The sequence below is a fragment of the Heptranchias perlo genome, chromosome 4 (genome assembly GCF_035084215.1).
Source record: "Heptranchias perlo isolate sHepPer1 chromosome 4, sHepPer1.hap1, whole genome shotgun sequence".
Taxonomy (NCBI): domain Eukaryota; kingdom Metazoa; phylum Chordata; class Chondrichthyes; order Hexanchiformes; family Hexanchidae; genus Heptranchias; species Heptranchias perlo.
The window spans coordinates 103,925,673-103,944,476 of NC_090328.1; the positions used below are offsets into that span (position 1 = coordinate 103,925,673).

The 18,804-nt window shown below is 41.0% G+C and overlaps 1 protein-coding gene across 2 annotated transcripts in view; it reads left to right on the top strand.

The window, feature by feature from the left end:
* Positions 1–18,804, top strand: part of gak (cyclin G associated kinase) — a 128,905-nt gene that overhangs the window by 64,867 nt on the left and 45,234 nt on the right. For both annotated transcript variants that reach the window (XM_067983432.1, XM_067983433.1), the window contains exons 11-15: positions 609–726; positions 12,791–12,840; positions 13,646–13,794; positions 16,289–16,411; positions 18,637–18,770. In XM_067983432.1, coding sequence (XP_067839533.1) covers positions 609–726; positions 12,791–12,840; positions 13,646–13,794; positions 16,289–16,411; positions 18,637–18,770 — 574 coding nt within the window. The remainder of the gene's footprint in view (positions 1–608; positions 727–12,790; positions 12,841–13,645; positions 13,795–16,288; positions 16,412–18,636; positions 18,771–18,804) is intronic.

An 18,804-nucleotide genomic window follows, 5' to 3' on the forward strand; every position in this document is an offset into this window, starting at 1 on the left:
CTCAAGTTTGCAAGGACAGAATCTGTATATTATACCAATGAATGTTTTCCCAAAGTTTGGGTGGGCATAGTACAAAGATCTCACATGCGCACCATCACACTTTGCCCAAATTCTAATGACAACACTCCCTCTTTCAATTTGTATGTGTTGCTTCACACATGGCTTCCAAATTATCAGTTATATTCTTTCAACATAGTTTAAATATTTCTAGTCCAATTTGTATCTTGGATTTACTTAACAAAACACCCATCTCCGAAAAGTGCATAGTTACCAAAAATAACATAGAATGGCACGCAGACTGTTGTGGAAAGGCCTGGATAACTTAAACTATGTCCATACACATGTGCAGTGAGTTTTCAGAGCCTTTCTACTTGTGAAATAAATTGTAGTATTACAGTTGATGGTATTAATCTTCTAGTGCAATTACTGGGTTAGTTAATTGCATATGTTTGGTAAATATTTAAAAACATTCCAAAAAACATTATTATTTATTGAAATTGTAATAAGTAGAAGGCAGGTTATGGGAAATGTGCAAAAGGGAACAAGGCAATTGAAGTATGAGTTATTGGTGGTTCGTGGATTATTTGTTCATCTTATTTATTCCTTAGGTATTGAAAATGACATATCGCACCCTGGAGGATTGTTTGATATCCTTAAAGGTGGCACAGAGCGCTTCCTGAGTAACATCAAGGATACATCCTCAAAGATGATCCAGTCAGTTGCCAAGTAAGTGAAGATGAGGGCTGTGCAAACATTTCAGTACGTGTGTTCCAGAGAGTCACCACGTTTCAGTACGCTTGTTTCACAGAGCTGCCATTGTTGGACTTAAACATTCAGGTGGTAAATGTCCAGGGATTAACAACTACTGTGGAAATGTTGGAACAATTAAATGTACAAACACAGTAAAGTGTAACTAAATGTGTTTCACCTTTCCTTTATTACAAGAAAGTTCTTAACTATCAGTAACTTCAATAACTTCGGTAAGTTATTGATCAACGCAGTGCGGCTTCCAGCTAACCTGTTACTTTAGATGCCAAGTGCCTCATTGATTTTGCATATCTTTTCATGAGTTAAATTCACGTATTGCATTGATTTTGTTTACAGATTATTTTAATTTGTCAGCTTTCTTTTGTACGTTAAATAGGACGTTATCGCGGTGAGTGATAATGAAATCTTTGCCTGTGTTAGATCATACTAAAGATGTTTTATTCAATAGTTACAGATGTATTAGCGTCTTTTTATATAAACACTTTATTTTAAAAAGCCAAACATTGCAAACAAACAGATTACAAGGTCAAACAGGAAAGCTGGCAAACATTTAACAATTAACAATCCAGGTATAAATATTTTTTATATTCAAAAGTGTTTAAAAAGAAAAATTGTACCCTGGTTTTCACATCATGTAATGTTGGGTTATACTCTCAACATGATATTTACAAAAGGGCACATGGGTAGCATATTTGTATAGTAACACTTCAGTTATGGGGCGACATGAGGTGGGACAGCACAATGGGACAGAGACGTGCAGGGGCTAGGAGTATTTTTGGGTTGTGTCACTATTTCTGTGTAACTAGGGGCCAATGGCAGTGTGCTTTGTCCTACCAGTGATGGGGCCTTGATGTGTTCTTTTGTACCACAGATTTTAAGGATAAAGATAAATATGGCAGTGGAGAAAATTGATGACATATTTAATTTATTCTTACCTTTTGAACAGTTAAATAATTTCTTTAAAAAAGGGAATTTCTGTTTAAAATGGACCTAGAATTTAGTCTTTTGAAAAGAACACAATCACCTCAATTCATGCTGCATCATTTTGCCCTTTTCTGGTGCTGTAAGCACAGATATTTACAGCTATTGTGCTAAAGTATGTGTGTGGACGCACATGAGAAGCCAGAAAGATGGCAACAACTCAGAGCTTTCTCTTTTCCACCCCCTCTTTTTTCTGCTTAACCTTTCTGCTCCCACCCATTATTGTAAGCTAATAGAACAGCTGTATCCTTCACAGCTAAGGCCACTGCTCTGCTTAGGTCAGCTAGCAGGAGGCAACTGTCTCCCTGAAAGGATAGTTAAGCTTCTGTTTGTTTTCCTCATTCGAGGGCAACCCGTTAATGAATTTGAGTGAGATATGTCATGATGCCCGCCTTCTCCAGAATTTGGGGTGTCAATCAAAAGAGTATTAAATTGTATGGTCCAAACTAGATGCGTCATTCTTGCTGTACAATCAGCTATTTTGATATTTGCATTTCCCTTTTAATTTGCTATCTTTTGCCTAGGAATATGTTTTTAAAAATTTGATATTGAAGAGTATCATGCGCTTTGCGTTTTTGTTTCCCATTGTGAATGTTGCTGCTTGTCACTGTTGTTTGTGTTTTGAGTATTCATTGCTCGATTTCTTTCTTTTACAACAACTCTGTGCCTCTGGTAGCTATCCCAGGTAAATATTTTGGTTCTTTTGTGTGCTGCTAAATTATGGTTTTGTATTAACTGGATTTTGCCCACCTTTTGAATGGCGTTCATTAACTTTTCCCTGAAGCTCGAACCTCAGAATAGGGGTGTTTGCATGCATTTTCTTTTGAAGGGCTAGAGTAAATAAGGAGAAACTGTTTCCAGTGGCAGAAGAGTCAGTAACCAGAGGACACAGATTTAAGGTAATTGCCAAAAGAAACAGAGGCGACATAAGGAAAAGAAAATTTACGCAGCGAGTTGTTATGATCTGGAATGTACTGCCTGAAAAGGTGGTGGAAGCAGATTGAATAATAACTTTCAAAAGGTAATTGGATAAATACTTGAATGGAAAATATTTGCTAGACTATGGGGAAAGGGCAGGGGAGAGGGTCTAATTGGATAGCTCTTTCAAAGAGCTGGCACAGGCACGATGGGCCAAATGGCCTCCTCTGTGCCATATCATTCTATGATTCTAATGCCGGGGCCTGTAAAATTAAAATTGATCTGGGCTATATGTACCTCATGTTGTGATGGTACATGTTTGCAGTTAATTTTGCCTGTATCGAGTTGTTCATAAGGTAACATGTTAAAAATACAGCCTTGCAGTGTTGTGAAGCTTTATGTGTGGTCTATTTTTAAGGGTGTTTGAAAACAGCCTGGATATGACTATAGCATGTAGTTCAAAGTTCACTTTTCCTTGTACTGTGTCTTTCAGAAATATTTCTGTTGCATTTTTCCTAATTAACCTTGTTATGGCTACTTGAAGGTAAATCAGTGTCAGAGCAGTGGGAGTCATTCAAAGGGGTGATTCAAGGGGTTCAGGGTAAACATATTCCCACAAAGAAAAAGGGAGGGGCTGCCAAATCTAGAGCCCCCTGGATGTCGAGAAGCATTCAGGGTAAGATAAGGCAGAAAAAGAAAGCCTATGATAGACACCGGGAACTCAATACTACGGAAAGCTTAGAGGAGAATACAAAGTGCAGGGGTGAAGTTAAAAAGTAAATTAGGAAAGCAAAGAGAGAGCATGAAAAAATATTAGCAGGTAAAATCAAAGAAAACCCAAAGATGTTTTATAAATACATTAAGAGCAAGAGGATAACTAAGGAAAGTGTAGGCCTATTAGAGACCAAAAAGGTAAACTATGTGTGGAGGCAGAAGATGTGGGTATAGTTCTTAATGAATACTTTTTTTTATTCGTTCATGGGATGTGGGTGTCGCTGGCGAGGCCGGCATTTATTGCCCATCCCTAATTGCCCTTGAGAAGGTGGTGGTGAGCCGCTGCCTTGAACCGCTGCAGTCCGTGTGGTGAAGGTTCTCCCACACTGCTGTTAGGAAGGGAGTTCCAGGATTTTGACCCAGTGACATTGAAGGAACGGCGATATATTTCCAAGTCAGGATGGTGTGTGACTTGGAGGGGAACGTGCAGGTGGTGTTGTTCCCATGTACCTGCTGCTCTTGTCCTTCTAGGTGGTAGAGGTCGCGGGTTTGGGAGGTGCTGTAGAAGAAGCCTTGGCGAGTTGCTGCAGTGCATCCTGTGGATGGTACACACTGCAGCCATGGTGCGCCGGTGGTGAAGGGAGTGAATGTTTAAGGTGGTGGATGGGATGCCAATCAAGCGGGCTGCTTTGTCCTGGATGGTGTCGAGCTTCTTGAGTGTTGTTGGAGCTGCACTCATCCAGGCAAGTGGAGAGTATTCCATCACACTCCTGACTTGTGCCTTGTAGATGGTGGAAAGGCTTTGGGGAATCAGGAGGTGAGTCACTCGCCGCAGAATACCCAACCTCTGACCTGCTCTTGTAGCCACAGTATTTATGTGGCTGGTCCAGTTAAGTTTCTGGTCAATGGTGACCCCCAGGATGTTGATGGTGGGGGATTTGGCGATGGTAATGCCGTTGAATGTCAAGGGGAGATGGTTAGACTCTCTCTTGTTGGAGATGGTCATTGCCTGGCACTTGTCTGGCGCGAATGTTACTTGCCACTTATGAGCCCAAGCCTGGATGTTGTCCAGGTTTTGCTGCATGCGGGCTCGCACTGCTTCATTATTTGAGGGGTTGCGAATGGAACTGAACACTGTGCAATCATCAGCAAACATCCCCATTTCTGACCTTATGATGAAGGGAAGGTCATTGATGAAGCAGCTGAAGATGGTTGGGCCTAGGACACTGCCCTGAGGAACTCCTGCAGCAATGCCCTGGGGCTGAGATGATTGGCCTCTAACAACCACTACGTCTGTCTTCACAAAGGAGAGGGATGATACAGGGATTGAAGTTGAGGAGGAGTGTGAAATATTGGATGGGATAGACATAGTGAGAGAGGAAGTATTAAGGGGATTAACATCTTTGAAAGTGGATAAATCACCAGGACCTGATGAAATGTATCCCAGGCTGTTAAAAGAAGCCAGGGAAGAAATAGCGGAGGCTTTAACAATCATTTTCCAAACTGGAAATCACTGGATGCAGGTATAGTGCCGGAGGATTGGAGGACTGGTAACATTGTACCATTGCTTAAAAAGGGAGCGAAGGATAGACCGAGTAATTACAGGCCAGTCAGCCTAACCTCGGTGGTGGGCTAATTTTTGGAATCTATTCTGAGGGACAGGATAAACTGTCACTTAGAAAGGCACGGACTAATCAAGGACAGTCAGCACGGATTTGTTAATGAGAGGTCGCGTCTGAGTAACTTGATTGAATTTTTCGAGGAGGTGACGAGGAGGATCGATGAGGGTAGCACAATTGATGTAGTCTACATGGATTTTAGCAAGGCTTTTGATAGGGTCCCACATGGCAGATTGGTCAAAAAAAGTAAAGACCCATGGGATCCAAGGAAATGTGGCAAATTGGATCCAAAATTGGCTCAGTGGCAGGAAGCGGGGTGTTTTTGTGACTGGAAGGCTGTTTCCAGTGGTGTGCTGCAGGGCTTGGTATTAGGTCCTTTGCTTTTTGTGGTATATATTAACAATTTGGACTTAAATGTAGGGGGCATGATTGAGAAATTTGCAGATGACACAAAGATAGGCCATGTGGTTGATAGTGAGGAGAAAAGCTGTAGACTGCAGGAAGATATCAATGGACTGGTCAGATGAGCAGAAAAGTGGCAAATGGAGTTCAATCCGGAGAAGTGTGAGCTAATGCATTTCGGGAGAGCAAACAAGGCAAGGGAATACACAATAAATGGGAGGATATTGAGAGTTGTAGAGGAAGTAAGGGACCTTGGAGTGCATGTCCACAGATCCCTGAAGGACAGGTAGATAGGGTGGTTAAGAAGGCATATGGAATGCTTTCCTTTATTAGCTGAGGCATAGAACATAAAAGCAGGATGTTATGCTGGAACTGTATAAAACATTAGTTAGGCCACAGCCTGCGTACTGCGCACAGTTTTGGTCACCACATTACAGGAAGGATGTAATTGCACTAGAGAGAGTGCAGAGGAGATTTACGAGGATGTTGCCAGGACTGGAGAATTTTAGCTATGATGACAGATTGGATAGGCTGGGGTTGTTTTCCTTAGAACAGAGGAGGCTGAGGGGTGATTTGATTGAGGTGCACAAAATTATGAGGGGCCTAGATAGAGTGGATAGGAAGGACCTATTTCCCTTAGCGGAGGGGTCAATAACCAGGGAGCATAGATTTAAAGTGATTGGTAGAAGGATTCGAGCGGAAATGAGGAAAACATTTTTCACCCAGAGGGTGGTGGGGGTCTGGAAATCACTGCCTGAGAGAGTGGTAAAGGCAGAAACCCTCAACTCATTTAAAAAAAAATACCTGGATGTGCGCTTGAAGAGCTGTGACCTGCAGGGCTACGGACCAAGTGCAGGAAAGTGGGATTAGGCTGGGTGGCTCGTTTCTCAGCCGGTGCGAACACGATGGGCCGAATGGCCTCCTTCTGTGCCGTAAATTTTCTACGAATCTAAATTTAGGGATCTGTTTCATCTTATTTAACATTTTGACCCTTTAAGCAGTTATTCTGCACATTCCGGTGAGTAGTGGTTACGAGGTGTTGGATACAGAACTCCTGTTTATATAGTTGAACAACAACACCAACTAGTTTGCGTTTATATAGCACCTTTAATGTAGAAAAACATCCTAAGCATCCTCACGGGGAGGAAAAAATAAAATGGAGTGGATACCGAGCCGTGATTGGAGAGTTAGGAGAGGTAATCCAGGTTGAATGATAAATGGGGAGTGGCAAGTAGGGCATTGGAGCAATCGTGTCTGAAGGTGGCAAAAACGTGGATGAGGGTTTCAGTAAGAGTGGGGGTGAGGTAGGGGCACAGGTGGGCGGAAATGATCTTGGTGATGGATAAAATGTGTCAGCAACTGACTTGCTAATGACCAATTGTATTAATTTTTATCAACATCTATGAATATATTTGAAGTCTTGCTTTTAGTATGCACCACACTTTAAATCTGGAACACAGCAAATCTGGCACTTCTGATTCATTCAAATTTTGCAGAGTCAAAAAGCACGTTGATGCTGTTACTGTCTCTGAGCAAGTCTCTCTCAAAATTCGTTCCAAATCCCAGATTTGCTCGGCATCTCTGATCTCTGATCTCTCTTTTCCTTTCTATGTCTAACATATGATGAAATCCTGCAACTCACCAGGAGCAATACCACTGGAACCCCACTGGCTTGTATAAAACAAATTACATTTAAATTTAAAACAAATGTGGAACTAATTAAGAGTGATATTGTAAATTTGCAAACTTAAGGTTCTATTATGCCCCGTTTGCTAATTTTAGCAAAAAGTAGACAAGCGCAAAGCAAAGGACAGCATCTCATGTCTACTTTGTACCCCTTATGTTTGTAATGCTTGTGGTTATGGATCCCATTTATATGACTTACGGGTTTGATTTTAATTTTAATTGATTCCAGTTCTTGCCTCTTGCGCATCCCCGATTTCAGTCGCTCCACCATTGGTGGCCGAGCCTTTAGCTGCCTAGGCCCTAAGCTCCTGAATTCCCACGTTAAACCTCTCCGCCTCGCTACCTCTCTCTCCTCCTTTAAGATGCTCCTTAATGCCTACCTCTTTGACCAAGCTTTTGGTCACCTGTCCTAATATCTCCTTATGTGGCTCGGTGTCAAATTGTTTGAAAATTGCTCCTGTGAAGCGCCTTGGGATGTTTTACTATGTTAAAGGCGCTATATAAATGCAAGTTGTTGTTGAACCATCTCCTCCCTATTTCATCCTTCCTCACTACTTTGCTGCCTCTAAGTCATTCTTTCATCTCGGCATGTAGAATGGTGTTAACAACAGACTTCATGACGACCGCTGCCAATATGACTTTATTTTGGCCAATAGGAAGCCTGCTTAGCAAGGTGGGATAGAATTTACTTTCCGATTGATTTTACTTTCCTTCCCCTAATGAAATGTGTTTTTACCAGAGGGCACTCTAAAAGTTCCACGCAAACAATGCGGTCATTATTAGGGGTCGATATTACAGTTCTTTTTGATATATATTAATGACGTGGACTTTTGTATAGGAGGCAAAATTTCAAAGTTTGTAGGTGACATAAAATTTGAAAATGTAGTTAACAGTGAGGAGGATAGTAGCAGACTTTAGAGGGACACAGACTGGTGAAATGGGCAGACACATGGCAGATGAAATTTAACGCAGTGAAGTATGAAGTGATGCCTTTCAGAAAGCAGAATGAAGAGGCAATATAAACTAAATGGAATCATAGAAGGAGGCCATTCGGCCCATCGAGTCCGCGCCGGCTCTATGCAAGAGCAATCCAGCTAGCCCCACTCCCTCGCCCTTTCCCCATAGCCCTGCAAACTTTTTCCTTTGAAGTACTTATCCAGTTCCCTTTTGAGGTTTTCATTCAATCTGCCTCCACCACCCCCTTGGGCAGTGCATTCCAGATGCTAACCACTCGCTGTGTAAAAAAGTTTTTCCTCATGTCACCTTTGGTTCTTTTGCCAACCACTTTAATTTTATGTCCTCTGGTTCTTGGCCCTTCCTCCAGTGCGAACAGTTTCTCTCTATCTACTGTGTCTAGACCCTTCATGATTTTGAATACCTGTATCAAATCTCCCAACAACCGTCTCTGTTCCAAGGAGAACAACCCCAGCTTCTCTGGTCTATCCACGTAACTAAAGTTCCTTATCCCTGGAATCATTCTAGTAAATCTCTTCTGCACCCTTCCTAAGGCCTTCACATCTTTCCTAAAGTGCGGTTCCCAGAACTGGACACACTACTCCAGTTGTGGCCGAACCAGTGTTTTATAAAGAGTCATCATGATTTCCATACTTTTGTACTCTATGCCTCTATTTATAAAGCCCAGGATCTCGTATGCTTTTTTAACCACTTTCTCAACCTGCCCTGCCACCTTCAACGATTTGTGCACATATACATTCAGATCCCTCTGTTCCTGTAACCCTTTTAGAATTGTGCCCTCTAGTTTATATTGCCTCCCCTCATTCTTCCTACCGAAATGTATCACTTCACATTTTTCTGCGTTAAATTTAATCTGCCATGTGTCCGCCCATGCCACCAGCCTGTCTATATCCTCTTGAAGTCTATCATTATCCTCCTCACTGTTTACTACTCTTCCAAATTTTGTGTCATCTGCAAATTTTGGAATTGTGCCCTGTACACCCAAGTCCAAGTCATTAATATATATCAAGAAAAGCAGTCATCCTAGCACCGACCCCTGGCGAACACCACTGTATACCTCCCTCCATTCCGAAAAACAATGTTCACCACTACTCTCTGTTTCCTGTCCCTTAGCCAATTCTGTATCCATGTTGCTACTGCCCCCCCTTATTCTATGGGCCGCAATCTTGATGATAAGCCTACCGTGCGGCACTTTATCAAAAGTCCATATACACCACATCAACTGCATTGCCCTCATCTACCCTCTCTGTTGCCTCATCAAAAACTCTATCAGGATAGTGAAACACGATTTGCCTTTAACAGATCTGTGCTGGCTTTCCCTAATCAATCCACCCTCGTCCAAGTGACTGTTAATTCTGTCCCAGATTATCGTTTCTAAAAGTTTCCCCACCACTGAGGTTAAACTGACTGGCCTGTTGTTGCTGGGTTTATCCTTGGACCTTTTTTGAACAAGGGTGTGACATTTGCAATTCTCCAGTCCTCTGGCACCACCCCCGTATCTACGGATGTTTGGAAGATTACGGCCAGTACCTCCGCAATTTCCACCCTTACTTCCCTCAGCAACCTCGGATGCATCCCATCCAGACCGGGTGACTTATCTACTTTAAGTACAGTTAGCCATTCAAGTACCTCTTCCTTATCAATTTTTAGCCCATCCAGTATCTCAACTATATCTTCCTTTACTGAGACTGTGGCAGCATCTTCTTCCTTGGTAAAGACTGATGCAAAGTACTCATTTAGTACCTCAGCCATCCCCTCTGCCTCCATGAGTAGATCTCCTTTATGGTCCCTAATCGGCCCCACCCCTCCTCTTACTACCCGTTTACTGTTTACATGCCTGTAGAAGACTTTTGGATTCTGTTCTGGCTTTAGTTGCTCTACCTTTCTGCCTCATGGGAATGTGCCTAGACTGTACCCAAACCATCTCCTCCTTAAAGGCCGCCACTGTTCAATTACAGTTTTGCCTGCCAGTCTTTGATTCCAATTTACTCGGGCCAGATCTGTTCTTATCCCATTGAAATTGGCCCTCCTGCAATTGAGTATTTTTACTTTAGAGTGGTCTGTGTCCTTTTCCATAGCTATTCTAAACCTTATGATACTATGATCATTGCTCCCTAAATGCTCCCCCACTGACACTTGCTCCACTTGGTCCACCTCATTCCCAAGAACCAAGTCCGGCAATGTCTTCTTCCTTGTTGGGCCAGAAACGTATTGGTTAAGGAAGTTATCCTGAACACATTTCAAAAATTCCTCCCCTCTGTGCCCCTTGTATTATTATTGATATCCCAGTCTATATTAGGATAGTTGAAGTCCCCAGTTATCACTACTTGATAGCTTTTGCACCTCTCTGTAATTTCCCTGCAAATTTGCTCCTCTATATCCTTCCCACTAGTTGGTGGCCTATAGAATACACCCAGTAGTGTAACGGCACCTCTTTTATTTCCTAACTCTAAGCAAATAGATTCTGCCCTTGACCCCTCCAGAACATCCTCTCTCTCCAGTACTGCAATATTCTCCTTAATCAGTACTGCCAGCAACTCCCCCCCCCCCCCCCCCCTTTCTTTCCTTCCCTATCTTTCCTGAACATCTTGTATCCAGGAATATTCAGTACCCAATCCTGCCCTTTTTTGAGACAGGTCTCCGTTTTCACCACGATATGTGGCTATTTGCGCCTGCAGCTCACCAACCTTGTTTACCACATTTTGTGCGTTTACACACATGCACTGCAATCCAGTCTTCAACTTTCTTGTACTCTCTCTTAGTCTGATCCTACCTAATACTGTACTATTACTTCCTTTAGTGCTACTTTTCCCCCCCCGATCCTTTATGCCCCTTTGGTACAACCTTTAAAGGGGTGCAGGAACAGAGCGACCTGGGGGTTCACGTACGCAAATCTTTGAAGGTGGCAGAAGCCGATAAGGCTATTAAAAAAGCTTACAAGATCCTGGGCTTTATAAATAGAGGCATGAAGTACAAAAACAAGGAATTTATGCTAAATCTTTATAATGGTTAGGCCTCAGTACACCTGGAGAGGGTGCAGAGGTGATTTACTAGAATGGTATCAGGGATGAGGGACTTCAGTTATGTGGAAAGACTAGCAGAGCTAGGATTGTTCTCCTTGGAGCAGAGGAGATTAAGGGGAGATTTAATAGAGGTGTTCAAAATTCTGAAGGGTTTTGATAGAGTAAATAAGGAGAAACTGTTTCCACTGGCAGGAGGGTCGATAACCAAGGACACAGATTTAAGATAATTGGCAAAAGAACCAGAGGTGGGGAGATGAGGAGAAATTATTTTATTCAGTGAGCTATAATAATCTGGAATGCACTACCTGAAATGGAGGTGGAAGCAGATTCAATAGAAACTTTGAAAAGGAAGTTGAATATATACTTGAAAAGGAAAAATTTACAGGGCTATGGGGAAAGAGCAGGGGAGTGGGACTAATTGGATAGCTCTTTCAAGGAGCCGGCGCAGGCACGATGGGCCTAATAACCTCCTTCTGTGCTGTAAGATTCTATAAAACAAGGCTTCTCATCGGGAAAAGCAGAATTCAAATAGCCATTATGGCTGGGATTCCATCAATGTTGTATTGCTTGATTCTGGAAGTGCAATATTACCACACATCAACAGCAGGAATGAAGAGCAGTTTTTAGCTTTGTTGTCGACAGAAGTCTGTTGATGCATGAAGAAGCAAAACACAGGCAAGGGAAGATGAACAGACAGTTTAGCTTTAAGCACTTTAGACTGCGGTGGTGAAAATATAGAAGAGATTGCTTGGGGTGGCAGTGGGGGTGGATAGTAATGGCATATTCGGGGGGGGGAACTTAAATGTTTGGTAGAGAAAGTAATGAAGGGGTATTAGAAAGTAGTTTATGGAATTCTTCAAACGTTGGGATGAGCCACAATGGTCTCTTTGATCCTGCACATTCCTGTATTCCGATTTAAATGCTAGATTTTCAATATGAAGTACATTCCCTCTTATAGTATTCAAAATAAAACACTGAAGATGATGTTTCCTATCAGGAATGAGATATCTTCATTTTAGTGATGTATTTCCCCTTTCATGGAGACCTGTTATTTTAGGCATTTGCTTGCACCCAGAGGTGGCTCACCTATGTCCCATTCATTTGGACTGGAGTTGGTATTTTGGACCAGCTTGGAGAAGCTCATGCTGGGAGAACCTTAGAACTGGCTGGGTTCACTTATTCTAGTTTGTATGTGAGGAAGTACTTTATAACGAATATATTCCTCTTGGTCTTTTCTTCCCCTTTAATCTGATGTGAAATTGTCTTTGTTGATTTTCATTCAGTGTTTCTGTTTTGGTCTCTGGGACCCAAGCGAATTTTTGTTCTACATGATTTGCCTGAAAAGGTGATGGAAGCAGATTAAATAGTAACTTTCAAAAGGGAATTGGATATATTCTTAAAGAGGAAAAATTTGCATGACTATGGGGAAAGAGCAGGGGAGTGGGACTAATTAGATAGCTCTTTCAAGGAGCCAGCACATGCACGATGGGCTGAATGGCCTCCTTCTGTGCTGTATGATTCTATGAAATAACAACTATCTCTGTAATGATGAGCTGTAACTGCCCTCTGGGTGTTTATTTCCCAATAATTAAAAGTAGCTCCTGATTAGGTGCGTTCCTTGTTCAAGGGTTAAGCTGTTTCTCCCACTCTTCCCTACTTTACAGTGTGTGCTTACGTGCTGTTTTTATGCTTTTTTTTGTCTAGCTATGCTAAAGGAGATTTGGACATTTCATACGTTACTTCAAGAATAGCTGGTAAGTCAGAAATCCTTCGTGTTTCAGGGATAAAACTACTTGCATAAGAATTAGCTGCTTTCAACAATAGATTTTTTTTGTACCAGAGAGCCAACTATTAACTGAGAATTACTTGTTCATGGCCTAGATTCTATGGCACAACTGTGTATCATCCCACTTCACAATTGTTAAACTTTTCAAAATTACATATACAGGAAGCAGTGACTGTGCAATACCATTAAATGTACTATTGAATTGATGATCCTATTTAGAGGTTATTTTTTTACAGAAAACTTTATTATGACAAAGCCCCTGTGCCTACCAGAATTTCACAACATACTGGAAATTATATTAGAAACAAAACACTCTTTGATTTCTCAATGTGCTGTACTAACCTCTTCAGCTACACAATCTATATTGAGGCTTTTGTTTGCTTTAATTTGAAGTCTTGAACTGACTTTTTATTTTTTGTGATTCATCAAATGCTACCTCTGTGACCACCTAGCATTCACAAAAGAAATTAGTGGGAAATGTTTTTGAAAAATAGACATTTATTATAAGTCAAATAATCAGTAAAAGGCATAATTAAAGGGTGATCCACAATAAGCAGGTTCTGAATTAGCTCATGGAACATTGAGCAATAATTACAGAGTAGTCATTCTAATTACAATTCTTAGATAAATGTTTTCCACAGAGAATAATAGACACCAGAGAGTACAAGACAGTAATCTAATTAAGGAGTTCCGATGTCATTTGAATGAATTGCAATTTATGACCGTGCATTTCTGTGCCAAGTATTTGTGATATATTTTATATTTTCCCCCAGTTATGTCATTTCCAGCCGAAGGCGTTGAGTCTGCAATCAAAAACAATATTGAAGATGTTAGGTTGTTTCTAGATTCCCGCCATCCAGGCCATTACGCAGTTTACAATCTCTCACAACGAACCTACAGGTCCTCCAAATTCCATAACAGGGTATGTATAAAAAATGCAAAGCTACCAAAAGTGAATTGAAATGAGAAAACTTCAATGCACTGCTCAAGCTTTGTATCCTTAAATTTAATTCAAGTTTATTTTCTAATGAAACTACATACATACTGCTGTGGGGTTGCTAAAGCTGCCCTTAAATCTATGTAGACTTAGAGCAGATTTGAAGTTATGTTGTGTTCTTAATGGTTGCACCTGTCCTTTCTATGTTTTGTTGCTCAAGTCAATGCAGCTGCATGTGCAATAATATGACTGGTAAGTAGCTGTTCAGTTGAACACTTTCTATTTTTTTTTTAAAAACCTAGTTACTAAATTGTTGTGTACAACATTCCACATCAAGAATGTGGGAAACATTCGAAATTGTGAGAAATGAGCCTCTGTTTTAAAAAGAAATAAATGCTGGATGTGCTGGTTATATCTAAATTATGCTGCTTATCAAATCTTGAGGAAAAATGTTTAGGAAATCAAAACAAAACACACTTGTTTATTGGATTCTAAGAATTTTAAAACTGTAATAACTTTAATATTGCTATAGATTTGAATGAAATATTACACAATTGAAATGTATTTATAATTTTTATCACAAATGTAACTTTACATCCTCTTCAAGGCAAATCCCTAAACCGTAAACACTTCTAAAATTCTGACAGCTACATGTCTGGTAAAAAAATTAAAATTGGAAATTTATACCTTAAATTTTATCGATTGATTTAATGTTGCTTTCTTTTGAACTGCGTAACTGGTGTCTAGACCTATGAAACTATTGGCTGAACAGATTATTGTGGGAAAGATGTTTTGCTTTAATATTGAAGCTGAGAAGGAAAGATTAAGTATCTCATTGGTGTTGGTACTTTGTGCTGCCTATAACAGCCCTTTTCAACTGACAACTGTGAGGGTCAGTGGGTAACTCGGTTGCTGAATAAGGAACAGCATATTTTTTGTAATAAAAATGTTTTTGAGGCTGTTAAAGGGAACTGTTTGAATTTTAAAAGTATCTGATGGGCTACTAACTTTGGGGAATCACATTGAGGAATTTTTATTCCTCAATAGTTAAATTGTGCCACCTTTTATCCCCCAACTTTCTATTTTTTTCTCTCCTGAAGACTGACTTATAACAGAGAAGTAAATCCAGCCTTCCAATTCCTCATCTAAAAGGTAGTTCTTCATGTATGACCTGAGGCAACCTGTTAAGAGACATTGTAGCCAAGTCTGATCCTGTGCTCACCTGACTGCCAGAAATTTCAACAGGTGTCATTGGTTAGTGACTGGGAACAAGGTTTCTAATCATTTTGTTCCCTCATCTTATCAGTCCAGGGATACTGCAGTCACTTGTCATGCTCTCACTGCTTGTCACATGGCTGAAATTGACAAACTCAGCACAGACCTGAACCTTCTGGTTGTATTTAGCTCAGTACCACACGATGTAGTCTATTTACCTACCAAGCTATCGGAGAGAAAGTCGCATTAAATCCGTAATCTTTTTGGTTTTAAACTTGCTGAATTTTGTACAGTCAGCAGTCGTTATGCCTTTGGAGTGACCGGAAACATATAATTAGAAGTGAAAAGCTCATTTTCTGGCCTTTAATCTGCTCAATTTTGCAGTTACAATTGCAAATTTTTGTTAATGGCAAGCTTTGACAAAATTGCTACTTGTTTTAATCTGAGACTGGAATATTTACTTAAATATAGAGGTCAATTTTGTACAGGGTGAACTTGATCAGTTTTGTATATCCTGCCCAAAGTTCAGAATCATTATATTGCAGTGTTGCGTCAAAATAGGTGATTGCAACTAAAAGAAAGAAAGCAAGACTTGCATTAATATAGCGCCTTTCACAACCTCAGGACACCGCAAAGCGCTTCACACTCAATGAAGTACTTTTGAAGTGTAGTTTGTAAAGTTGGAAACTTGCCAGCCAATTAGTGTACAGCAGGGCCCACAAACAGCAATGAGATAATGACCAGATAATCTATTTTTTAGTGATGTTGGTTGAGGGATAAGTATTGGCCAGGACAACGGGGAGAACTCCCCTGCTCTTCTTCAAAATAGTGCCATGGGATCTTTTACGTCAACCTGAGAGGGCAGATGGAGCCTTGGTTTAACATCTCAACCGGAAGACGGCACCTCCGACAGTGCAGCACTCCCTCAGTACTGCACTGGAACTAGCCTAGAACTTGTGCTCAAGTCTCTGGAATGGGACTTGAACCCACAACCTTCTGATTCAGAGGCGAGAGTGCTACCGCTGAGCCATGGCTGACACATGACCCCCCACCAAAAAAGTCCAATGGCACAAGCTTAAATATACTTTATTTATATTAGTAAATGTGATACTTGAACTTAATTGCTGCATCAGTTTAATTTTGCTATGTTTTGGATTGTACTTGGATATATATATATATATATATATACTGTAACTGTAATACTGGTTTCAAAAAAATACAGGAATATTTTGTAAAGCATTTGCCCTGCTTTTGATAACCCTAGGTTTCTGAATGTGGTTGGCCAACAAGACGTGCCCCAAGTCTGCAGAACTTGTACAATATTTGCAGGAATATGCACTTATGGTTGAAGCAAGATCAGAAGAATATTTGTGTTGTCCATTGTCTTGTAAGTAGTGCAGAAATATGTGTCTTTACAATACGTCAAAAGGCAAATTGCTTGTTGGAAAAGGGGCATCTGAGAGGTGATCCTTATAGAGGTGCATAAGATAGTCAGATAGGTAAAGAAATAAAAAAAGCTAAATCCGCAATATTACTTTAAATTAAACTGAGAGTAGGACAAGGGGACACGGGTTCAAAGTGGTAAACGGTAAATTTAAGGCTCATATCAAGAAGTAGTTCTTCACACAGAGTGATGAGCTTTTGGAACGTACTTCTAGACAGTGGTGGAGGCAAAAAACCTGTAATCATTTAAGAAACAATTTGCTGCGACAGTTAGCGGGACTAGTTTCTTTCTTTCTGGATGAATTAAGATGGGCTGATTGACATTCCTCATCTGTAATTATCTTTTGGAAAAATAAGAACAATCCAAAATAAGCATTGTAACTTATCTCGTAGGAAGCTAATAACAGTTTATGACCACTTTAGTTTCTCTGTTGCTCCTATGTGCAGGAAGACATCGCACGTTTCAAAGTCTGTACATTAAAGAGGACATAACTGTATGCTGAACAGGAGGAAAGAAAGAGTGGGGGGGGGGGGTGGTGGAGCAAAGGCATGGATGAAGAGAATGGCTTGAAGCAGTTTTTAAAAGCAGGAAGGGAGGTGGAAAACCAGAGGGTATTGGACGGGAAGACTCAGTGGACAGGAGCATAGTGGCTGAATAAGCGAGCACCAACGGTGGAGTAGAGGAAATGGAGGATCAGCAGAAGCCCAGCGTTAGAGGAATAAGGGTGCATATTGGGTTAGTAAGGCAGGAGGAGTTCACTAAGATAGGGCAAAGCAAGGCTTTAGAGAGATTTGAAAGTGAGAACGAGGATTTTGAAGTCTACTTGCTGAAGCTTGGAGCTTCTGTTAGCTTGAAGAGGATAGAGGTGATGAGAGTGCAGAATTTTGTGAGGATGCAGACTAGTGTTTTGAATGTGTTGAAGCTTGAGGAGGGCTGAGGCAGTGAGGTTGGCTAGGAGACTGTTGGAGAAGTCTAGCCTTTAGGTGATGAAGACGTGGTTTTGCTGATGGGGGGGGGGGAAATAACGATAGATGTGGGCAGTGTTGTGGAGGTGGAAAGAAATGATCTTGGTAACAGAGAGGATGTGGGGGAGGATGCTGGTTGACCAGTATGGCAAACTTCACCACCTTGACTCATTCTTAAGTGACAATTGAAGAATTTGATGAGGTCCAAACCAGGTACTGCCAGGAGCCAAAAAGGATAGTTTTGGTTTTGCCAGCATTGAGCTGGAGCAAATTTAATGGAGGAGGCAGAATGGTAGAGTTGGATGCCATCTGCATATGTAGAAGCAACCCCCAGTTTATGGTAACTGTTGGGGAATTGGTGGTGTAATGGGTTAAACACTGGGGTTTCTGAGACCTGGGTTCTAATCCATCCCTGGTTAATTGGACGAAAACCTTCTCTGTTCTATGGCTATAAAGGGCCTTTATATGTTTGGGCAATCTCGACGCAGTTCCTAGTGGGGCACAAAATTGCCCCTAATTTGACACCAATTTGCAATCTCACTCCAACTTGGTAAGAGTGGCTGTTTTGGGATGTGAAAAACTTTACTAATGTTATAGTGGGTGCTCTCCTGAGGTTGAGCATTAAGGCACATTACTGGAATTGGGTAAAGGGAGCTTTACGCTACAGTTAATGCTAACATTGGGTAACAAAGGTAGGAAAAGTGTTCCCATCTCCAGCATGACATCCCTCACTTTGATGAGCCAAAAATTCATGTAAACTTTTAATTAAAAAATATCAGTAAATGTTATCTATAAATAAAAGAAATGTCACCTCCAGCTTTGTTGTGTTTGACTCTCGTTATAGGTCTTGGGTTTGAATCCCAGCCTGTACTACATGTGATTGACACTGATTCTTAACTGGACTGCAAGATGGAATGCTTTGAAATAGTAGATGCACTAGCACTAGCCCATCTTCTGTTGTATCTCCTTCACTTGTCTTTGAAGTAGGGACGGGAAGGCATGAGTGGTTAAGATGGGAAAAGAACACAAGCAAAAACACTGGTAGAAGCAATCATTGTATTGTGCCAATACCTATGTTCCTGAACTGGTGAGCCTGCCTACTCCCGGCCAAATGTGCTCAACTGTTTATTTATCTAGAGTTGGGTGGTATGCATATGTTTTTTTTTCATACCTATGGACTTTTATTCAAATCTTTTACAACAGGATGGTCGAGCAGCATCTGCAGTGGTGGTCTGTTCTTTCCTGTGCTTTTGCCGTCTCTTCACCACTGCCGAAGCTGCAGTGTACATGTTCAGTATGAAGAGGTCACCACCTGGTATCTGGCCTTCTCACAAAAGGTACGCTTCATTTGGTTTTATAAGATAAAGCTTA